Here is an 18,171-nt window from a genome sequence, read left to right as displayed (position 1 = left end):
CGTCAAGGGCCTCCCCTCATAATCGATCCGTGATCCATCCCGCTGCAGAGTCCGCCCCCGCCAGCCCCATCATCGCCATCCTGACATGGGCCAGACCTGCCTTTCCAGGTCCCCGTAGAGGGCCGGTGTCCCACAGCCTCATCTTCTCAGGTGGTATCCCCTCCCCACGCCGAGATCCCCAGCAGGGGGCGCTGTGCCCAGCGATGACCTGGCTTTGTTCCGTGGAGGGTGGAGCAGGTGCCCACCTTCCTGCTCAGGACGGCACGTGGCTTCCTTCCCTGTTTCACGGACCTGCTCCTGCTGGTGGAAACCCTCTGCTTTCTCCCCGTGACGTTTATGAACCTCCTGAAATACCTCCTGGGTCTGCTTTAAACAAGCCTAACAGATCCCTCCTGCAACCACCCATGTCCTAGATAGGGGAGGAGAAACTGAGGCACAGCAGCAGTAACTGGCCCAAGGGCACAGAGAGAACAAGTGGCAACAGAGCAGGGCCGTCCGCTCCAGGCAGGGCTCACCCGCTGCTCCGGAGCCCTGGGTCCCTCGGCTCCTTCTCCGCACTGCACCCCCCACCGCCCGTACCACGTTCACGGCTGCACGCTGAGGTCCAGTCTGAGCCCCTCGGTCTCTGCGGCCCCCTGCCTGACCTTGACAGCCCTTCCCTGCCCCGCAGGCCCCCTCCCTCCTGCCCTCAGCCACCACCGGCCCTAAACCGGCCTTCTCAGCTCCCCGCGAGCTGCTTCCTGACTTCTTCCCAGGCCCCACTCTGTCCTAAGTGTCGACGGACCCCGTGGTGGTGCGGAAAGAGCGTGACTTTCCCGTGAGACCGCTCGTGACTTCCTACAGTAGCTAAGCTATCTGCCCCCGCCCCGGTTTCCTCACATAAAATGGGGAGCAGGCCTGTTTCCTACACAGCATGGCCAGAGCAGACGTCACGGCTGACAGCCGTAGGGACACAGTTGTGACTCGCGCTCTGCTCTGCGCAGGGCTGCCATTGCTGCCTCCGCAGAACAGTTAGAAGGGTTTGGACCTAAATGCAGTAGGCCACGCTGTCAGGTCGGTGCGGCCGTTTACTCAGTGTGAGCTGTGTTTATGCAGGGCACTGAATTAGAACTCAGTACGGTCATCCCAGAAACAATTTGAGCTGCAGCTCAGGTCTTCTGCAAGGGAAGTGCATGACGTTTGATTGGGTGAGGGGCGTATCACACAGGATACGTATCAATGTGGATATTTTATTTTTCTAAGAAATGAACGTTCTCTTCTGCCTTTTGTAACCTGCCTGTAACTTATCTAGTTGTCTTTCTAGTTCTAAGCCAAGAAAAAAACCCTTTCTCTTCATTCTTCAGCCAAATATTTAGTTTGACAACAAAAGACATTCAATTTGCAAAATGTATCAGGTTGATCAAGGATTAAGGTGCTTTTCTTAAATCCAAGAAGAGGTAAAGTTACCTGGATAAGAGCCATGTGAAATTTAGCTCGCGTTCCTCGGTTCCCCCTTGTTTCCTCCCCGTGGCAGCCGCACGGGGACCTGCACAGACCCAGCAGCCTGTCCGCACCTGGCCAGAGCACGGCTCTTGTGTCTGCCTTTGTTTTGCTTCGTTCGTATTTTTAAATGGAACAGTGCATTCTCTGTTTAAGCTTGAAGACAACGAGACTGAGTAGCTGGTTGCCTTATGCATGACCGCTGACTGTTGCTCTCGGAGGAAGCAGGGGCTTGTCGGAAAGTGCAGCGTTACACTGAGAATGGGCCGGCACTCTAAGCCCATCGTCCCCCCACGAACGTGCGCCTGAGAAACACATGAGTGCGAGGGAAGCCGGGGACCCTTCCCTTCACTGCCAGGACCCCCCCCCCCAAATCTGCTTCCAGGCTGCACAGCTGCAAAGCCTCCTACTTGCTCCTGCCATGGCCTTCACCCCGGAAGCCCTGAGAGTACATCGTGGTTACAAGTATGCTTTTCTTGACTTACAGGGTATTATTCTTAGAAAAAGGACATTTCACTTAAAAAAAAATAATAATAATTTCCAAATCCTCCCGACAACTGGTAGCTCATCTACCTGATCCTCATCCCTGATGACAACAGTCGGCAACTGGGACATGGAAGCAGCTGCTTCCCTGAGGCCCGGCGCGCTCTCCGCACCCCCCACTCCACTCCGTGCCGCCTCCTTCCCTCCGCTGCATCCTGGGCCCTCACCGCTCCACATCGGAGGGAGGCTCGAGGCGGCTCGAGGGCCTGGATCCCAGAGGAAGTCCATCCTGCGCGCCCTAGTCAAGGATTGGGCTTTCTCTGGTCTTAGCCATGGTGCATATCGTTCTGATCTTTTTCAAACAAATATTATTAAGAACTTAGATAAGTTGAGGGGCCCCTGGGTGGCTCATTCAGTTAAACGTCTGCCTTCAGCTCAGGTCATGACCCCAAAGCCCTGGGCTCCAGTCCCACACCGGGCTCCTTGCTCGGCATCCAGCCTGCGTCACCCCCTCCCTCTGCCTGCCGCTCCCCCTGCTTGTGCTCTTTCTCTCTCTGTGTCAAATAAATAAATAAAACCTTAAAAAATAGAAAAAAGAACTTAGATATGTTGAACCCAAAATACAGGAATGAGCTTTCATTCAAATTCCTGCTTTGACTATATTACTGCTGTAGTAAGCCGGACCTCCAGCTCTCCTCGGTCTCAAGTAGATTGAGACCCCTGGCCAGCAGTGCTTTGAAAAGAATCAGTTTGTAGTACTAGAAAACAGAGGCAGGGGGAGAAGCGGAGAGGGGTGCCTGGAAGCTCCTACTCTCTTCCATGGGAGGGGGACTACCATTTTATAAAGCATGTGTTGTCTTACTCTCTTTTTAATTATTCTTTTTTTTTAATTTTTTAACTTCATTTTATTTCTTCAGTGTTCCAAGATTCATTGTTTATGCACCACACCCAGTGGTCCAGGGTGCAATCCATGCCCTCCTTAATACCCACCACCAGGTTCACCTATACCCCTACCCCCTCCCCTCCAAAACCCTCAGTTTGTTTCTCAGACTCCATGGTCTCTCACGCTTCGTCTCCCCCTCCAATTTCTCCCAATTCATTTCTCCTATCCTTCTCCTAATGTCCTCCATGTTATTCCTTATGCTCCACAAGTAAGTAAAACCATATGATAATCAAAACCACCAAAATTAACAAGACAGTAAACCACGTGTGTTGGAGAGGATGTGGGGAAAGGGGAACCGTCCTACACTCTTGGTGGGAATGCAAGTTGGTGCAGCCACTTTGGAGAACAGTGTGGGGATTCCTTAAGAAATTAAAAATAGAGCTTCCCTATGACCCCGCAATTGCACTCCTGGGTATTTACCCCAAAGATACAGATGTCGTGAAAAGAAGGGCCATCTGTACCCCAATGTTTATAGCAGCAATGGCAACAGTCGCCAAACTGTGGAAAGAACCAAGATGCCCTTCAACGGATGAATGGATAAGGAAGATGTGGTCCATATACACTATGGAGTATTATGCCTCCATCAGAAAGGATGAATACCCAACTTTTGTAGCAACATGGACGGGACTAGAGGAGATTATGCTGAGTGAAATAAGTCAAGCAGAGAGAATTTTTTAAATTAATCTATTGTTTATTTCTATAAAAATTAACCTGATTTTAAAAACTTTTAAAAGTGAAGGTAGTAGTTTACTCTATCTGTTGTATCCACACAAATGCACCGGCCGACCCAGGGTTGCAGCTTGAGGACAGTTACCAACACCGCCTTTTGCCACATCTGAGTCTTGCCGAGTTCGCCCTATAGAGACACCGCTGTCCGCAAGCACAAACGTTTCTCCAATATTCGGCTCCCCCCGTCCCCCAGATTAGATCCCAGGCTCCTGGGGATCCACCCGGGAGACTCCTGTACTGGCTCACGCAGTGTGTTAGGGACACTGAGCTGCCAGCAAAGCCATGAGCAAGAAACGTTTTCCTTCCGCCTTTTCGGACTCGGGTTAATGGTTCCGTCTCTGGCTGGGTGGGTCTAGATTTTATTTAGCTGACGGGACATCCGACAGATGCTTCCTTTCCCCACTGGGGCGGGTGACAGCTCCTTGCTGAGGGCCGACTCTTCTGGAACCGCCGTCCGGAGTTTACAGCCCAGGAATGGCACATATGCGACCAGTCTCAGTGCTGGGTGCCGTGCAGTACTGGAGGCCACCTCCGCCAGCCCAGGCCACCCTAACAAACGGCCAGAGGCTGGGTGACAACATTTATTTCTCGCAGTTCTGGAAGCTGGTACAGCCAAGACCAGGGCAGCGGCAGATCAGGTGTCTGGTGGGGACCCTCCTGCCGGTTTGCTGATGTCTGTCTTCTGGCTGTGTGTCACATGGTGGGAGGCAGGGAGGGGAAGCAAGCTGTCCCCAGCCCCTCCGCGTAAGGGCAGTAATCCCATCATAAGCATCCCCCACCATGTGACCTAGCCACCGTCCAGAGGCCCCCCCGGGGCTCAGGCTTCAACACAGGAATTTTGAGGGGACACATCCAGTCCATAGCAGAGGGACTTTGCAAAATTGACTGGGGAAGGGGCGCTGGGTGGCTCAGTGGGTTAAAGCCTCTGCCTTCGGCTCAGGTCATGATCCCAGAGTCCTGGGATCGATTGAGTCCTGCATCAGGCTCTCTGCTCAGCAGGGAGCCCTGCTTCCCTTCCTCTCTCTCTGCCTGCCTCTCTGCCTGCCTGTGATCTCTGCCTGTCAAATAAATAAATAAAATCTTTAAAAAAAAAATTGAGGAAGAAGTGAGGGGTCCCTCTGAGACCTTCAGCTGCAATGTCACTGTAGCTCAAGCACCCGTCAGAACCAATAACCATCGTCTCCTTTACTGGAAAAGGAAAAAATAGTTCGGGTCTCTGCTGTGTATTTTTGTACAAACATCAGCTCCCATGATGTGTTGTAAGCAGAGAGAAATGTCTTCCCACTTTCATGCTACTGACAGGAAACTGAAGACTGAAAGAAACCAAACCATTGATCTTCAAGAAATATCCTGGGAATCTCAAAGACTCGGGAGATGTCAGACGCTCGGTCATTGTCAAAGCCGTACATCTCTGTAGGATGCTCCGTGTGTGCAAAGGGAGAAAGTTCTAAACTGGGGCATAAGACAGTTTCTGACTGACATTTTCCTCCTAGATGATTTTCTCGTCAAGCAGAGCGACATGCTTCTGTAAACCATCATAAAAGAAAGGAAATAAATCCTGAGCCCCAGGGATACAGCCTGAATTCACGTAACCACTTCATTTCACCCTGCCCACAACCCTAGGAGACAGGCAGTTATTGTCCCATCACAGATGAGGAAACCGACACCCAGAGATAAGTGACTCAGCCAAGGCCACACAGCTGATGGTTATAGGACCTGGGGCTGAACCCAAGGTTGCCGGACCAAAGGTATCGGCAGTCATTTGGGGGAATGTCCTGCTTTCAGACAAGCCGTGGACGGTCAGAGTGTTCATGCTGGTCCTGGGGAAATAAAGGAAGAAGTGAGTGGCAGGAGTGAGCCCATGGGAGGCAGACTTAGGAACTGAGGGCTGGGCGGGGAGAGGGGCGGCCACACAGAAGGCCAAGCTGCCGGCGTCTCCGGCTTCTGATACAGGGATCTGTGACCGATGACGCCGTTAGCAGAGCAGGAGAGTCAAGAGTGAGAGCTGTCCTTGTGGGAGATGAAATAATCGTATTAGTTTTGGACACACCGTTTGGGTGTGCACTAGGGTCGCCAAGTACAGCTCCAGCCACCCGCATGGCTAGTTCCAGAGCCATTAACCAGCGGTCCTGGGGACAGATCCCCAGCAGCTGAGCCTCTCAGACTCATCAGCTAACCCTCCCCCCACCACTGACCAGCAAGACGATCACGGAAGACCGCTTACCTGTTTGTCGACCTGTTTGTGCAGATTTCACGTAAACCTGTCCCTGAGGAAGCTCACAAAAATTAATGTCATGCGAAAGTTTTAAAATTAATAAGTTAAAATGGAAGGAAAGTCAAAGATGCAACACAAAGACGAAGATGGGACACAAAATGCAGACAGCCAAGGTCCCGCCACAGTCTCGATGCGCGCAAGGAGGGCGGCAACGTGGCAGCTACGATGAGGCCTGGAGTCGGACGCCCGGTTTGCCGCTCATGCCAGTTTTTAACCATCGAGGGTCTCTCTTTCCCCATCTGCATAACGGGGATAAACACAGGAAGTCCTTCATGGGACTCCCTGTGAGGATTAAATACACAAATGCAACGATGTTGATGTTGCTCACAATTATTCAGACATTTCCAGCAGCCAGCACAGTACCTACGTGTCCCAGTGCTCACAGGGACAATCGTGTCCCTCATTCATTCATGTACCTGAAAACCAGGCCTCGGGTACACGCTCTCATAACCATGACAGGGGCTCCACGGTGAGCGGTGTGCCTGGTAACTAACTTCCTCTTAGGAAATGGTTTAAAACGGGAGGGTGGGGTGGGGGGTGCTTCCAGAACATTGTGTAATGTGCATTTCAATAAACTATGTTCCCTGTAAAGTGAGTTTGGTGGAAAAGAGTGAGCGCCCACCTGAATCCAAGTTCTGGAGATTTGGATGGCCAAGCAGTCAGGCCGTTTTCCCCAAATATGTGTTTACGCCGTGGAGTTCTGGTTAACACTGGGAAGCTCGGAGTCCCAGGTACCTGACAGGTCCGACAGGTACCGGACACTCGGGTGGTCAGAGCCACCACATGAGAGCCCATCCCCAGCCTGTGATGATCAGCCCACGTAGGAGGGAGCAGACCTTCCCTTGCGAGAATGCAAGGTCTCATCAAGATCTCCTTGGGGAGGGGCACCTGGGTGGCTCAGTGGGTTAAAGCCTCTGCCTTCAGCTCAGGTCATGATCCCAGGGTCCTGGGATCGAGCCCCGCATTGGGCTTTCTGCTCAGCAGGGAGCCTGCTTCCTCCTCTCTCTCTGCCTGCCTCTCTGCCTGATTGTGATCATTGTCAAATAAATAAATAAAATGTTTAAAAAAAAAAATCTCCCAGGGGAGAAAGCTCCTAGACCGTCGTTCTGACCCTTCAGCAGCAGACAGATGTCCCCCAGCAGGTGCTCCGTGAGTATTTGAAGGGTGGGAGACGGGCGAGGAGAAAAGAGGGGTCTAGAGAGGAGGCGTGTGTTAATTTCAGCCTAAAGCATGAGCCCGGTGTTTACGGTCACTTGGGTCATACAATGACCATGATAAACATACATGTGCTTTAAGCGGCGTTCCTGGCTGGTGGAATTTCCAAAGTAAACATCTTCTAAGATGTGTTCTGGGGTACGGAATGCATCTCCTTGCCGTGTCACTGGAAGTCGCTTAAATATTTGGAGACATCTAAGAGAAATCATTTTGATCGTGGGAGAAAGAGCTGCTTTAAACTGTCATCAAATATTTATCAAAAGCTCAGTTATAAGGATTTTTTGAAATGAACTGAGCTCTGAGCATAAAGATTGAGCGTCATTTTTTTCAAGGACTTACTAAGCCCAAATGAGTTATCGACATTGGATTTAAACCCACTCCCAGGACTTGGTCTCTCCATTCATCACCGAGGTCATGGAAACCTCCAGCTTAAGCCCACTGCGTGAAAACAGATCAGGTGATAATTCCTCGGCGAGGGGTTTGCTGCGCCACCGTTTGGTGGCCGCAAACCATGTCACCCCCCCGCCCCCGCAAATCTGTGCTCCTTGCTGGGACAGTGGTGACGTTAGTGACACGGGATTCTGCCTGTTGTTTTCGAGCTCCCTGTTGAGTTCGTGCTCCCTGTTCAGGGCATGACGTCTTCGGAGGACTGCGTGAACCTCCAAATCACGCCTTCCCTGGGGGTCATGAGACGGGAGGCATTGGAGCAGGGATGGAAGCGCCGCGCTGTCTGAAGGAATGACCGTGTCCTCGCCGACACTCGCTGACTGTCCATTCCCTGGTTCCGGCTGTTGAAGTTGTTTGCATTTCCTCGCACATTCGAAGTTAAGGATTTATGGTGCCAGTAAGGTTTTACTGGTCTTTCTCTAGAAGGACAGAATTCATGTAAGTTTTTATTGGTCTTTCTCTAGAAGGACAGAATTCATGAGAGAAAGACATTCTCTCTGAACCAGGAATGGACGCCTCTTTCCTGCTCACGTTCGGATGATCGAACACAGTGTTCTCAGGTCGGGGGAGAGGTTTGCCCCCGAAGGGACATCTTTTGGGCTGTCATTCCTGGAAGGCAGCCGTCCTGTCACTGCTGGCCTCTGTGGACAGAGTCCCCCAGGACAAGGAATGACCCGGCCCAGGTGTCAGCAGGGCCCACGGCAACGGACCTGCCCAGGGCTACCCTTCCCAACTCCCGTCCCTGAAACACTGCGGACTCATGGAATGACTCCGCTGCCATTTTCCTTTCTCCTTTGGCCTTGGTTTTCCCCATCTCCCTGTCACCTCGAATATGCTACATCCACTGCCTCCACTGTCCTGCTCCCCCATCCCTACTGAGAGCCTCAGAGCTGGTTTTTATCTCTGCCCTGCGTGGGGGGTGCTCCCCTCCCCCTTCACCAGGGACCTCCCCTTTGACCTTCTGGAGAGCTCTCTCTGTCTCTGACTGAGCTCCCCTGGGGCCCAGAGGATCCAGCACTTGTCCCGGAAGTCACCACCTGAGCTCCACAAAGGCCCACCTCTCCTGCTTTTATCTCAGGGCTTCCCAGTGTCCTTACTGGTTTCCTCCTCTGTCCCCAGCTGAGTGAGGTCTACCCCCATCCCTGCTTGAATATCCCGTGTGTTCTTCTTCCCTTGGAGCCCTCTCCCACTTCAGGGATGTGTGAATGGCCCCTCCTGGACATAGGAACCCCCACCCCAGTGAGCATCCCTTGGCCTTGACCTCCCCCCAAAGCTTGACGATGCTCTCGGTTCCTCCCAGACATTTCCTCTTGGCTCTGTGCCAGGCAGTGTAAGCACGGTCCCTCGATGACCAGGCATCGGGTGCTGCTCCTGGACCACACACTGCCATGCTGGGGAGACGCTGGGTAACAGAAGACAGTCTCTGCTCTTGGGAAGCTCACAGGCTAGTGACGGACATGAAAGACCACGCTGATTCTCATGCCGAGACGGACACCTGAGAACCACGAGCCCCAGATGCTGGGCAGATCCAGTGGACGGGGCTGGGTCTGCATACATACATTTTATGAATTATATATGTATGCTAATATAGAGTCTGTGTTTAAAATATAACCAAAAATAGAAATATTAGAAAGATGATCTCCAAAAGGAGTTACAAACATAATTAGGTGTTAGAAATTCATTGTGAATGTAAATTAACAAATAGAAGTTAATAGTAACAAATATAAGTTAATAGTAACAAATATAAGTTAATAGCAAATCGGAATAGACATTCCCACTTACCGTCATTGGAAACCGTGAACGTGTCCTTTCCTTCAGCTCTGTATGTGTGATGTGTGATGACTGTTGCTCAAGAGATGAGAAATCGCCCGGGTCAGGGAAGGCAGGGAGTCGTCGCCCTGTGTTAGTCGGCTGGGGTTCTGCCGTCACAGAGCACCACAGACTGGAGGCTTAAGCAACGGAAATCTGTTCTCTCCCAGTTCTCCAGACTGGAGGTCAGAGGCCGAGGCACTGAAGGGGTTGGTTTCTTTGGAGGCCTCTATCCTCGCTGTGTAGACACCCTCTGCCCCTGTGTCTTTGCGGGGTCCTCTCTGTGTCTGTGTCTCAGTCTCCTTTTTTGAAGGACATGCGTCATACTGGATAAGTCCTACCAATGACCCAATTTAATCTTAATCCCCTCTTTTTTTTAATTTTTAAATTTATTTTTTATTTATTTTCAGCATAACAATATTCGTTATTTTTGCACCACACCCAGTGCTCCATGCAAGCCGTGCCCTCTATAATACCCACCACCTGGTACCCCGACCTCCCACCCCCCCCACCCCTTCAAACCCCTCAGATTGTTTTTCAGAGTCCATAGTCTTTCATGGTTCACCTCCCCTTCCAATTTACCCCAACTCCCTTCTCCTGTCTAACGCCCCTTGTCCTCCATGCTATTTGTTATGCTCCACAAGTAAGTGAAACCATATGATAATTGACTCTCTCTGCTTGACTTATTTCACTCAGCATAATCTCTTCCAGTCCCGTCCATGTTGCTACAAAAGTTGGGTATTCGTCCTTTCTGATGGAGGCATCATACTCCATAGTGTATATGGACCACATCTTCCTTATCCATTCGTCCGTTGAAAGGCATCTTGGTTCTTTCCACAGTTTGGCGACCGTGGCCATTGCTGCTATAAACATTGGGGTACAGATGGCCCTTCTTTTCACGACATCTGTATCTTTGGGGTAAAGACCCAGGAGTGCAATGGCAGGGTCACAGGGAAGTTGTTCTTAATCCCCTCTTTAGTGACAGAGGTAAAAATCTCCAAATACAAATTTTGAGGTATTGGAGGTTATGAATTTGGGTGGACACAGAGCACCCCTCTCCTATCAGGGCAAAAGGAAGATGTGGTGTTTCCAGAACAGGAGGGAGCTGTGCCGGGTGTGGAGTGGGGAAGAGGAGGAATGGACCCAGGCTTCTCCCCTGCACCCCCGGACCTTCCCTGGCCCCTCGTGTTGGTCAGCCCCACAGGAGGCCCCAGCCCAGTGGAGAAGGCGGGGAGATGGGTGTGGGAGGCAGCGGGGATCCAAGAGCCAGCTCTCCTGGCAGTCTTCTGTCTGGGTGTCTGTCTGGGTGCTCCGTGTCTCCTAGGTCTCAGGTCTCCCACGGCCACAGAAATGAATGGGGGCACAAGGCCTCCTCGTGCGGGGGGCAAACCCCACAGGACTGGGGCATTCTTCCTGACGGGCGCCCCTTGAGCTCTAACCCCCACCCCGTGCTGCTTCCGTCGGTAGTGTATATGGACCACATATACATATTTAGATACTTAAATATAAATATTTAAATATTTATATCCGTCCAGGAGCCCGAGCGGCAGTACATGCACATCGGCACCATGGTGGAGTTCGCCTTCGCGCTGGTGGCCAAGCTGGACGCCATCAACAAGCACTCCTTCAACGACTTCAAGCTGCGCGTCGGTAGGTGCTGGGACCATCCCGCAGCTGTGGGCGGGCTCGGCGGGGCACGGGCTGGGGAGGGTCGGGGAGAGCCAAGCCCTGCGTCTGAGGGGCAGGAGGGCCGGATGGGGGGCGGGGAGGCTCAGGGAAGTGAGGAGCCCCTGAGACGCTTTTGTACAAATTAGAAGACAAAACAGCCTTTGGTAGGAGCCCGGCTTGAGCGCTGTGTCAGGTCCTCCGGCTGCCTTCCAGCCGCGCTGCCTCACTCTTGCGGCCGGGGTCCCTCTGCAAGCCCCGCGCTTGGCCTTCCGCCGGCGGCACGCATCGATTGTAAACCACCCCATGAGTTTAGGGACCCCTGCCAATGAAATCAGCACCTGCCATGGGCTGGGAGATGCATCCAGGCTTGGAGATCCAAAACTTTTATTTATATTTAAATATCTAAATATATTTAATAACATTTAATATAGTTTAATATACTTATATATAAATATGTATTTTAGTATACATTTATATATTTTATAATGTAATTGTAATGTAAATTGTAATTTCATTGTGATGTAAAAATGTTATATATATATATATATATATATATATATATATTTTTTTTTTTTTTAAGGCATCTTAGAATTGTTGAAATAGTCACACACCCCTGGGGGTCACAACCTCCAAGAACCCTAAACATGTGTGCCAGGTTCTGAAATACCCACAGCTTTTCTGATTGGATATTCAAGCCAACTTTCTCTAAAAGTATTTCTTTAAAATTCTTTAAAACCCTTAAATTCTTTCTAAATTTCTTCTAAAGTTTTCTAGTAAGTTCTTCCCTTACTTTAAGTTGACTCATGAGCATGTTTCACGCTTACTTGCGTTTTTCAAACGTCTGTACACATAAAAAGTGTGCTGCGAGCCCTCAGCGCAGCGCACCACCGTCTGGCCGGGGTATAGTCGTGGCCATTCATGGCGGCTGCGGGTTCTTCGACCCTTTTATGTTCCTCTTGGCCACACATTTTGCTTCTTCTGAAAGCCAGTCCACATACGAGTAGGTCTCATAATAAATTCCATTGTAATGGCTTTTCATTCATTTGCATACAGATTTTCACTTAAAAAAAAATCCCAATATTTAGAGTGATTTTCTTCCTTTGCTGTGCGTATGTGCCGAATTTTAAAACCCGGGCGTATTTTACGGGTCTGTAGCTGAAGGTGTCCTCCAGGCTGCTCGTCTGTGCTGTTGTGTCCGCGTCTGGACACCTTTTCCTCCCGACCTCCTCGCCTGTGGGCCCAGCTGGGCTCGGTGAGGCGCTGCGTTCCCTGGCCGTGAGCAGGGCCGGGCAGGCGGGGGCTGCCCCACGGCCTGCTGACCATGTCGGATGCGGAGGCGTCCCCTTGACCCTAGAGCCTCCTGATTGTTTTGGCAGCTGAGAGAATGAGTTCTTCAAACAGCAAAGCGCTCTCATAAAAAGAAATTTTTTTTTAAAAATCTATTACCTGGGGGCCTGACAGGTGTGTTGAGAAGCATTTACAGACAAAACAGCACCGCCCTTCCCTGCAGGGTGCGGTGCGGACAGCTGTTCACTGGTCACCTGTGTTACATCCCAAAAAGGCAGTTTTCTGGGTCTACACCATAACCGCATTTTCCAAATTAAGGAATGGAATTGACCCTCTTCGGCAGGAATTTGTTGAGTGTTTACTCTGCTTATCGAATAACAAATAGTATCTGTACACTCACTCCTCACTCCAGCTCTTGGGGATTTCCGAGGAAGCCTAAGCTCCGTGTTTAACAGGCCTCACTCTGGGGGTGGCTTGGCTGCACTTGGCAGCACTTGGCTGCGTGGCGCCATCCAGTGGCCATCCGCGGTAGGAACTCGGGAGAGTAATATTTCCCCCAAAAATGATACAAATAAGAAGAGATGAATTCACTCCTCAGGTCCTTTTCTGCAGGGCAAGCTACAGAATCAGTCGGTTAGCGGGGACCAAGGTTCGAGCACATCCCTGCACTAAGTAGACTGACCCGGTACCAGGAATCGACCCAGGCTCCCCCCACCCGCCGCCCCCGCCAGGCGCTGACCAAGCAGGACTCAGCAGCCAGCAGAAAAGCTGACTGCAGAGGGGTTCGAGAGCACCAGCCAGCAGCTAGAATAAATTACTTGGGGTGTCTAAAGCAGAGTGTAAGCTTTATTGTGTACTCGGCAAAAGCAGAATTTCTTGCTCACTTCTCGCATACCTTCAAAGATTCTGTGGAACCGTGTTCATAGAACGGTGTTCTACTCTGCTTCCTGCCCACCTGTCCATTGCAAAGAGGAAGCTTGGGCTTAGGTCTGTAACCAAGGGTAGCACGCTAAGCAATTCAGGAGTGGGATATGGGATCGCTCAGAAACACCCTCAACCGATGCAAGGTGACCCCGCAGTGAGGCAGGGGTCTCAGAGCCAGCAGAAAACGTAGGGGGCACAATCGACCCATGTCTGTATTTCTGTTTCTATTTCTGGGGCCTTTCTCCACACCACTCCCAGGAGACATGTGGTTCTGCCTGTTTGGACTGAGATGCTGGGCAAGGACCTATCCAGCCTGGAGCACTGGGTGGGGGAAGGGCCCGGCCGCTCTGATTAGAGAAGCTGATCAGGCTTCCGTGGCTTCAACGCATCCGGAGCTCAGGTGTCTGCACGTAATAACCATGTGCTTATAATCACGGTTCCAAACTGAGGGGGCAGTCACGGCCACCGTCACCAATGTCGGCAGTGGTCTGGGGTGCCCGATTAACTGGGAAGTCACATGGGCCAGCTGGGATAGCAAGAAATCCGTCTGATCAGTGGGGTCTTGGCCATCTGGGCTGGAAAGTAGCGACTCCGGAGCTTCTCCGGAAACTTCTGGGGGGTCTCCCTGGGGAATCACGGTTGGTGAGGAGACATATGCCAGAGGTAGGGGTGTCCTCAGTCTAATGGAGGCAAAGCTATAAAGAGCCCAGCTTCCAGGGGGGCAAGAATACACACACCTGCCCACCAGGGGCCAGGCTGTCTACCCAGAGATCCCTGCAAACTCGAGTCTCCGGGGACCCTCCCCAGGCTTATCGGCTGCAGCCTCTTATGGCAGAATTCCCTCACATCTGAGTCCGTATTGCCCCTACTAAGATCTGTTGATGTTTCGACGCCGACATGGGTGGGCGGCCTCACCAGGCAGTGCACGTTCAGGGAGTCCTTTGGAAGGTGGTTTAGCCCAGCACAAACATGTTCCTTGCCAAGTAAACTTGCCATTGGGACATTATCCAAGGCAACAGCCCTCAAGGTGGGAAGAAGCCTTGGGCATGGGACACGTGTGGCGGATAAGATGGCAGCATCCTTGCAAGCAGGGGCCATGGAGCCACCTGTCTCTGCCGTCTGCTGCCTGACGGCGCCGTCCTCTGTTTCCATGCCCGAAGCTGGAAGTGAGGAGGACGGTAGCCACCCTATCGGGCTGTTGTGAGAACCAACAAGGGTTTTTACATATAAAGCGCGTGGAACAGCGCACGGCAGGTGAGGACACATCTCTGGTGTCAGGCGAGGGGCGTTCAGCGAGATGGCGGCATGGACCCCAAAGTCCAGCAGCAGCAGAACTGCCGCTCACTGCACTCAGGGTCGCTATTTCAAGCAGAAGGACGTGTATTTCAAAATTAACACTAACTCCACAACTATTGGGAAACACAGTGATCATCACTTGCCTAAGATTATGTAGCAACATAGGAAACTATTATGTTGGGTTTTTTAAAAACATAACAGTGGAATAATAATGACGTATGGGGACATAATCAAGAACCAAGGTTAAGAAGGGAAAAGAATGTTTTTCTTTGCTTTAGAACCCCGTGGGTTGAACTAATGTTTGTTCAGTAACAATGATTCGGGAATATCCTTGTGAAGCTTTTCTGTTTAAGACGGTGGCTGTGACGTGAATCTACCTGGCTCTGCTGTGCTACAGGTATTAACCACGGACCTGTGATAGCGGGTGTCATTGGAGCTCAGAAGCCGCAGTATGATATCTGGGGCAACACCGTAAATGTGGCCAGCAGGATGGACAGCACTGGTGTATTGGACAAAATACAGGTAATTCAGTGTGCTCTGTAAGCATCGATCGGTTCTGTCCTCTTGAAACCATTAATAAGTGTAATAATGTTAATAACATACTAAAACAGAGAGTCTTGAAACTTACTTAAATCTTGAGGAAACCTCAAAGCACATTGACATGAACAGAAGTCCTTTTTTATTGGGGAAAGGTTAATTCATTTCTGTACTCACTCTTAGCAATAATTTAGGAATGTAATAATATAAAGATTATCACCTTGGTGAAAGTCAACGATCGTGAAAATCAACATGGCGGTCAGATACTTGAGCGTGAAGTCAGGGCAGGACACGCCCCTCCTCTTCCGTCTCGTGGCCCAGCACCTCAAAAGTTGCTTTGCCGGGAAGAGGGATAGTATAACCAACACCAGACATAACCCCCAGACTTCCTGTCCTGGGGGCTGAATTGGAGGGTAGTGGAATAGAGCCCATTGGGGAAAGGCGGGGGGTAGGATTCTGGGTGATAGGTAATAGCAGTGCCAAATCAGACCAGCATGGGCTTTGGTTCTCTAGAGTGAAGGGAAAGTGCTGGAATCCACCCAAGGTAGGATGCTTGAACATGGTACCAGACATCTAGAAGGAGAGACTGACTTCTAATGAGAAGAATGTGTGTGCGTGTGTGTCTCTGCAGAACTTTCAGTTTGCCTCACCCTCAAAAAGCAGTGGTTCCACATGTCACTCCAACTCCTTATATTCTGGAAGATAAATTCCTGCCACATGGCAAGTTTGTACGAAAACCATTGGACATACACTTTTTCTTGTGTTGGTCCTTCACGATGTCCGTAAGTCCCTGTTCTGTGTGCCTCGGCTGGGCTAGGGTCCTCAGGTATAACCGTGCCTCCTAACATTGCGGCAGAGACTCCGAGTTCTCTACTGACTTTAGCAGGAGACGCGCCCCCACGTCGTCAAGAGCGGGTCTTCATTCAACTTCCGCTCACTTGCCCTTCACGCTCCCTACCCCATTCATTCAAGAAGATTCCATTCCTGTGAGCTTCCCAGAGCATATCCCTAATTTTTATGTGGAACGGGCCCAACGTCACTTCTCAGTGTTCATCTTCTTCCAGTCAGATGATTAGTCAACTGTCGCTGAAAGTGAGCGACCGAGCGATGACGAGAAGGGGGAGATGACAGCTGACATGGGGAGGAACAGCCGGGGCTTCCCGGCCAAGCCGCTGTTGCCAGGGAAGAGAGCCCATTGGCTGTGCCCTCGAGAGCCAGTCCAGACGGAGCTGTCACAGAAGTGGGGCTGAGCGGTGGTCACTGTCTGAGGAGACGGCCCACTTCCCCCTACGAGGGGCACGGGCCGCCGTGTTGGCAGTCCAGCTGCACCGTGTGCCGATGCCACCACGGCCTCTGGGCCTTCCTGCCTGTGGGTCACCTGTTCCCCCTGTGCAGGAATGTTCCAGCAATCCTGGCCAACAAGGCGTCTTCCATTTGGTGTGGGAGAGGGTGCTCCTGTCAAAGACACACGTTCCCACGTGTAGGCCGACCTAGGTCCCCTGTCCATGCCTGCAACATTCAGAAGACGGATTGGTGACCTTAACAAGCTGCAGGACGCTCCAGGTGGTTTTCAAGTACTCGGGATAAGAATCAAAAACAATCTAAGAGTGGCTGGTCAGGGAGAGCGCCCCCTGCCGGAGCCCGTAGATCCCCCAGATCAATGAGCCTCAGCTCCCGTGTGTCTCCAGGAGGATATTGGGCCTCGTAAATCTCCGGGTGTTTTGGGGCTGAGCAGCCCCGGGAGGGTTTCTGCTCGCTTGGAGCCCGGAGGAGACGAGGCGGGTTTCTCGGCGGGAGAGCAGCTCGCTGGCAGGCGTGTGTGTGCTCACGCAGCACGGCAGCTGGAAGGCTGGTGTCCACAAGCTTCTTCTCCTGAAGGCATGTGTTCCCTCCACCTCCAGAAGCTTTGCATTTCCTCTTATGTGCACGAAAAGTGGTGAGCGGTGCTGCGGTCACTACAGAGCCCCTCCTGGGCCTGGGGACCAGGACTTTTGGATCAGGGAGCCTCCCACTCCCCCGAGCCTTCTCGCCTGGAAGCCCAAACAGCAGCAGAGAAAGCCCACGGCTCACGCAGCCGGGCTGCCCCTGCACTTGGACACTAGCCGGGGCTCCTCCCTGCTGCTCCGTCCCAGGATCGGGGCTGGCGTCCCGCACTCCGGCAGCTAGCTCACGGACGCCCGGGCCGCCGCTCCCCGCCAGCAAACACCTCAGCCGCTCCGTGAACCCCCAAGGCTCCAAAAAATGTGTGTGTTCTCTGTGGAAGGTCGGAAGTCAGATGCCTGTAGGATCCTCTAGTTCTGATGGCCCCTGAGAACTCTGATCATGAGGACGTATCTGTAGTCGGAGTTTCTCGGCTATGTCCATGGTCTTCCGGTTCTAATCCGCGATGCAAAGTCCGCCCTGGGCTGGGGCTTCGCCTGTCCTCCCCCAGGACTTGGAGCCAGCCCTGGAGGAGGGGAGGATGTGAGCATCTGGCACCTGCAGCCCCCTTCTCTTGCTCTGGTCATAAGGGTCCCCAAGACCCACACCGGCCCCTAGCCACAGGAAGAGAGTGATTTTTCTAGCTTGTTCCATCAACCTGCCCTTGACACCTTTGACACAATTCATCCTTATTTCTGGGGGCCCTTGGCTACCTTCCTGGGTTCTCCTGTGGTTTTGCTGTGCTCCTGCCCCGTGCCCTGACAATGTCTGCCCTGGACCCCTCTCAGCCACCAAGACCACGGAGGCTGTTTCCCCACAGGGTCCCCCAAGGGTGCCTGATCCAAAAGCAGAATTGTACGATAGCCTTGCTGTGCCGTGCACAAGCCCGTCCAGCTTGCATGTGTCACCCACACACTTGAGGGGACTGCCCCCTCCCCCACACCGGTGCCACGTCCATTTTCTCTGATGAAGCAGGAGGAAATCCCTCCTCCCCTGCTCTCTCACACCCTTCTAGAGTGGCATGACTAGGGAGTTCGGGAAAAACAGCTCCCCCACCCCCATCTCTGCTCAAGACCCAGACACCTCCTGGGAGGCCCGCCTGGGGGTCGTGCTCCTGATGGGATGGTCTTCTCCCACCTCCGGGGCCGAGGCCTGTCCT

At 52.1% G+C, this 18,171-nt stretch overlaps 1 protein-coding gene across 1 annotated transcript in view; it reads left to right on the top strand.

The window, feature by feature from the left end:
- The window catches only part of ADCY2 (adenylate cyclase 2), a 406,092-nt gene that overhangs the window by 386,100 nt on the left and 1,821 nt on the right, over positions 1-18,171 (top strand). Inside the window, exons 23-24 of the mRNA XM_044234016.1 lie at positions 10,916-11,030; positions 14,953-15,077. Of these exons, the coding sequence (XP_044089951.1) occupies positions 10,916-11,030; positions 14,953-15,077 (240 nt within the window). The remainder of the gene's footprint in view (positions 1-10,915; positions 11,031-14,952; positions 15,078-18,171) is intronic.

This window comes from Neovison vison, chromosome 1 (assembly GCF_020171115.1).
Source record: "Neovison vison isolate M4711 chromosome 1, ASM_NN_V1, whole genome shotgun sequence".
Lineage (NCBI taxonomy): Eukaryota > Metazoa > Chordata > Mammalia > Carnivora > Mustelidae > Neogale > Neogale vison.
This window is presented reverse-complemented; position numbering and strand designations above follow the sequence as displayed.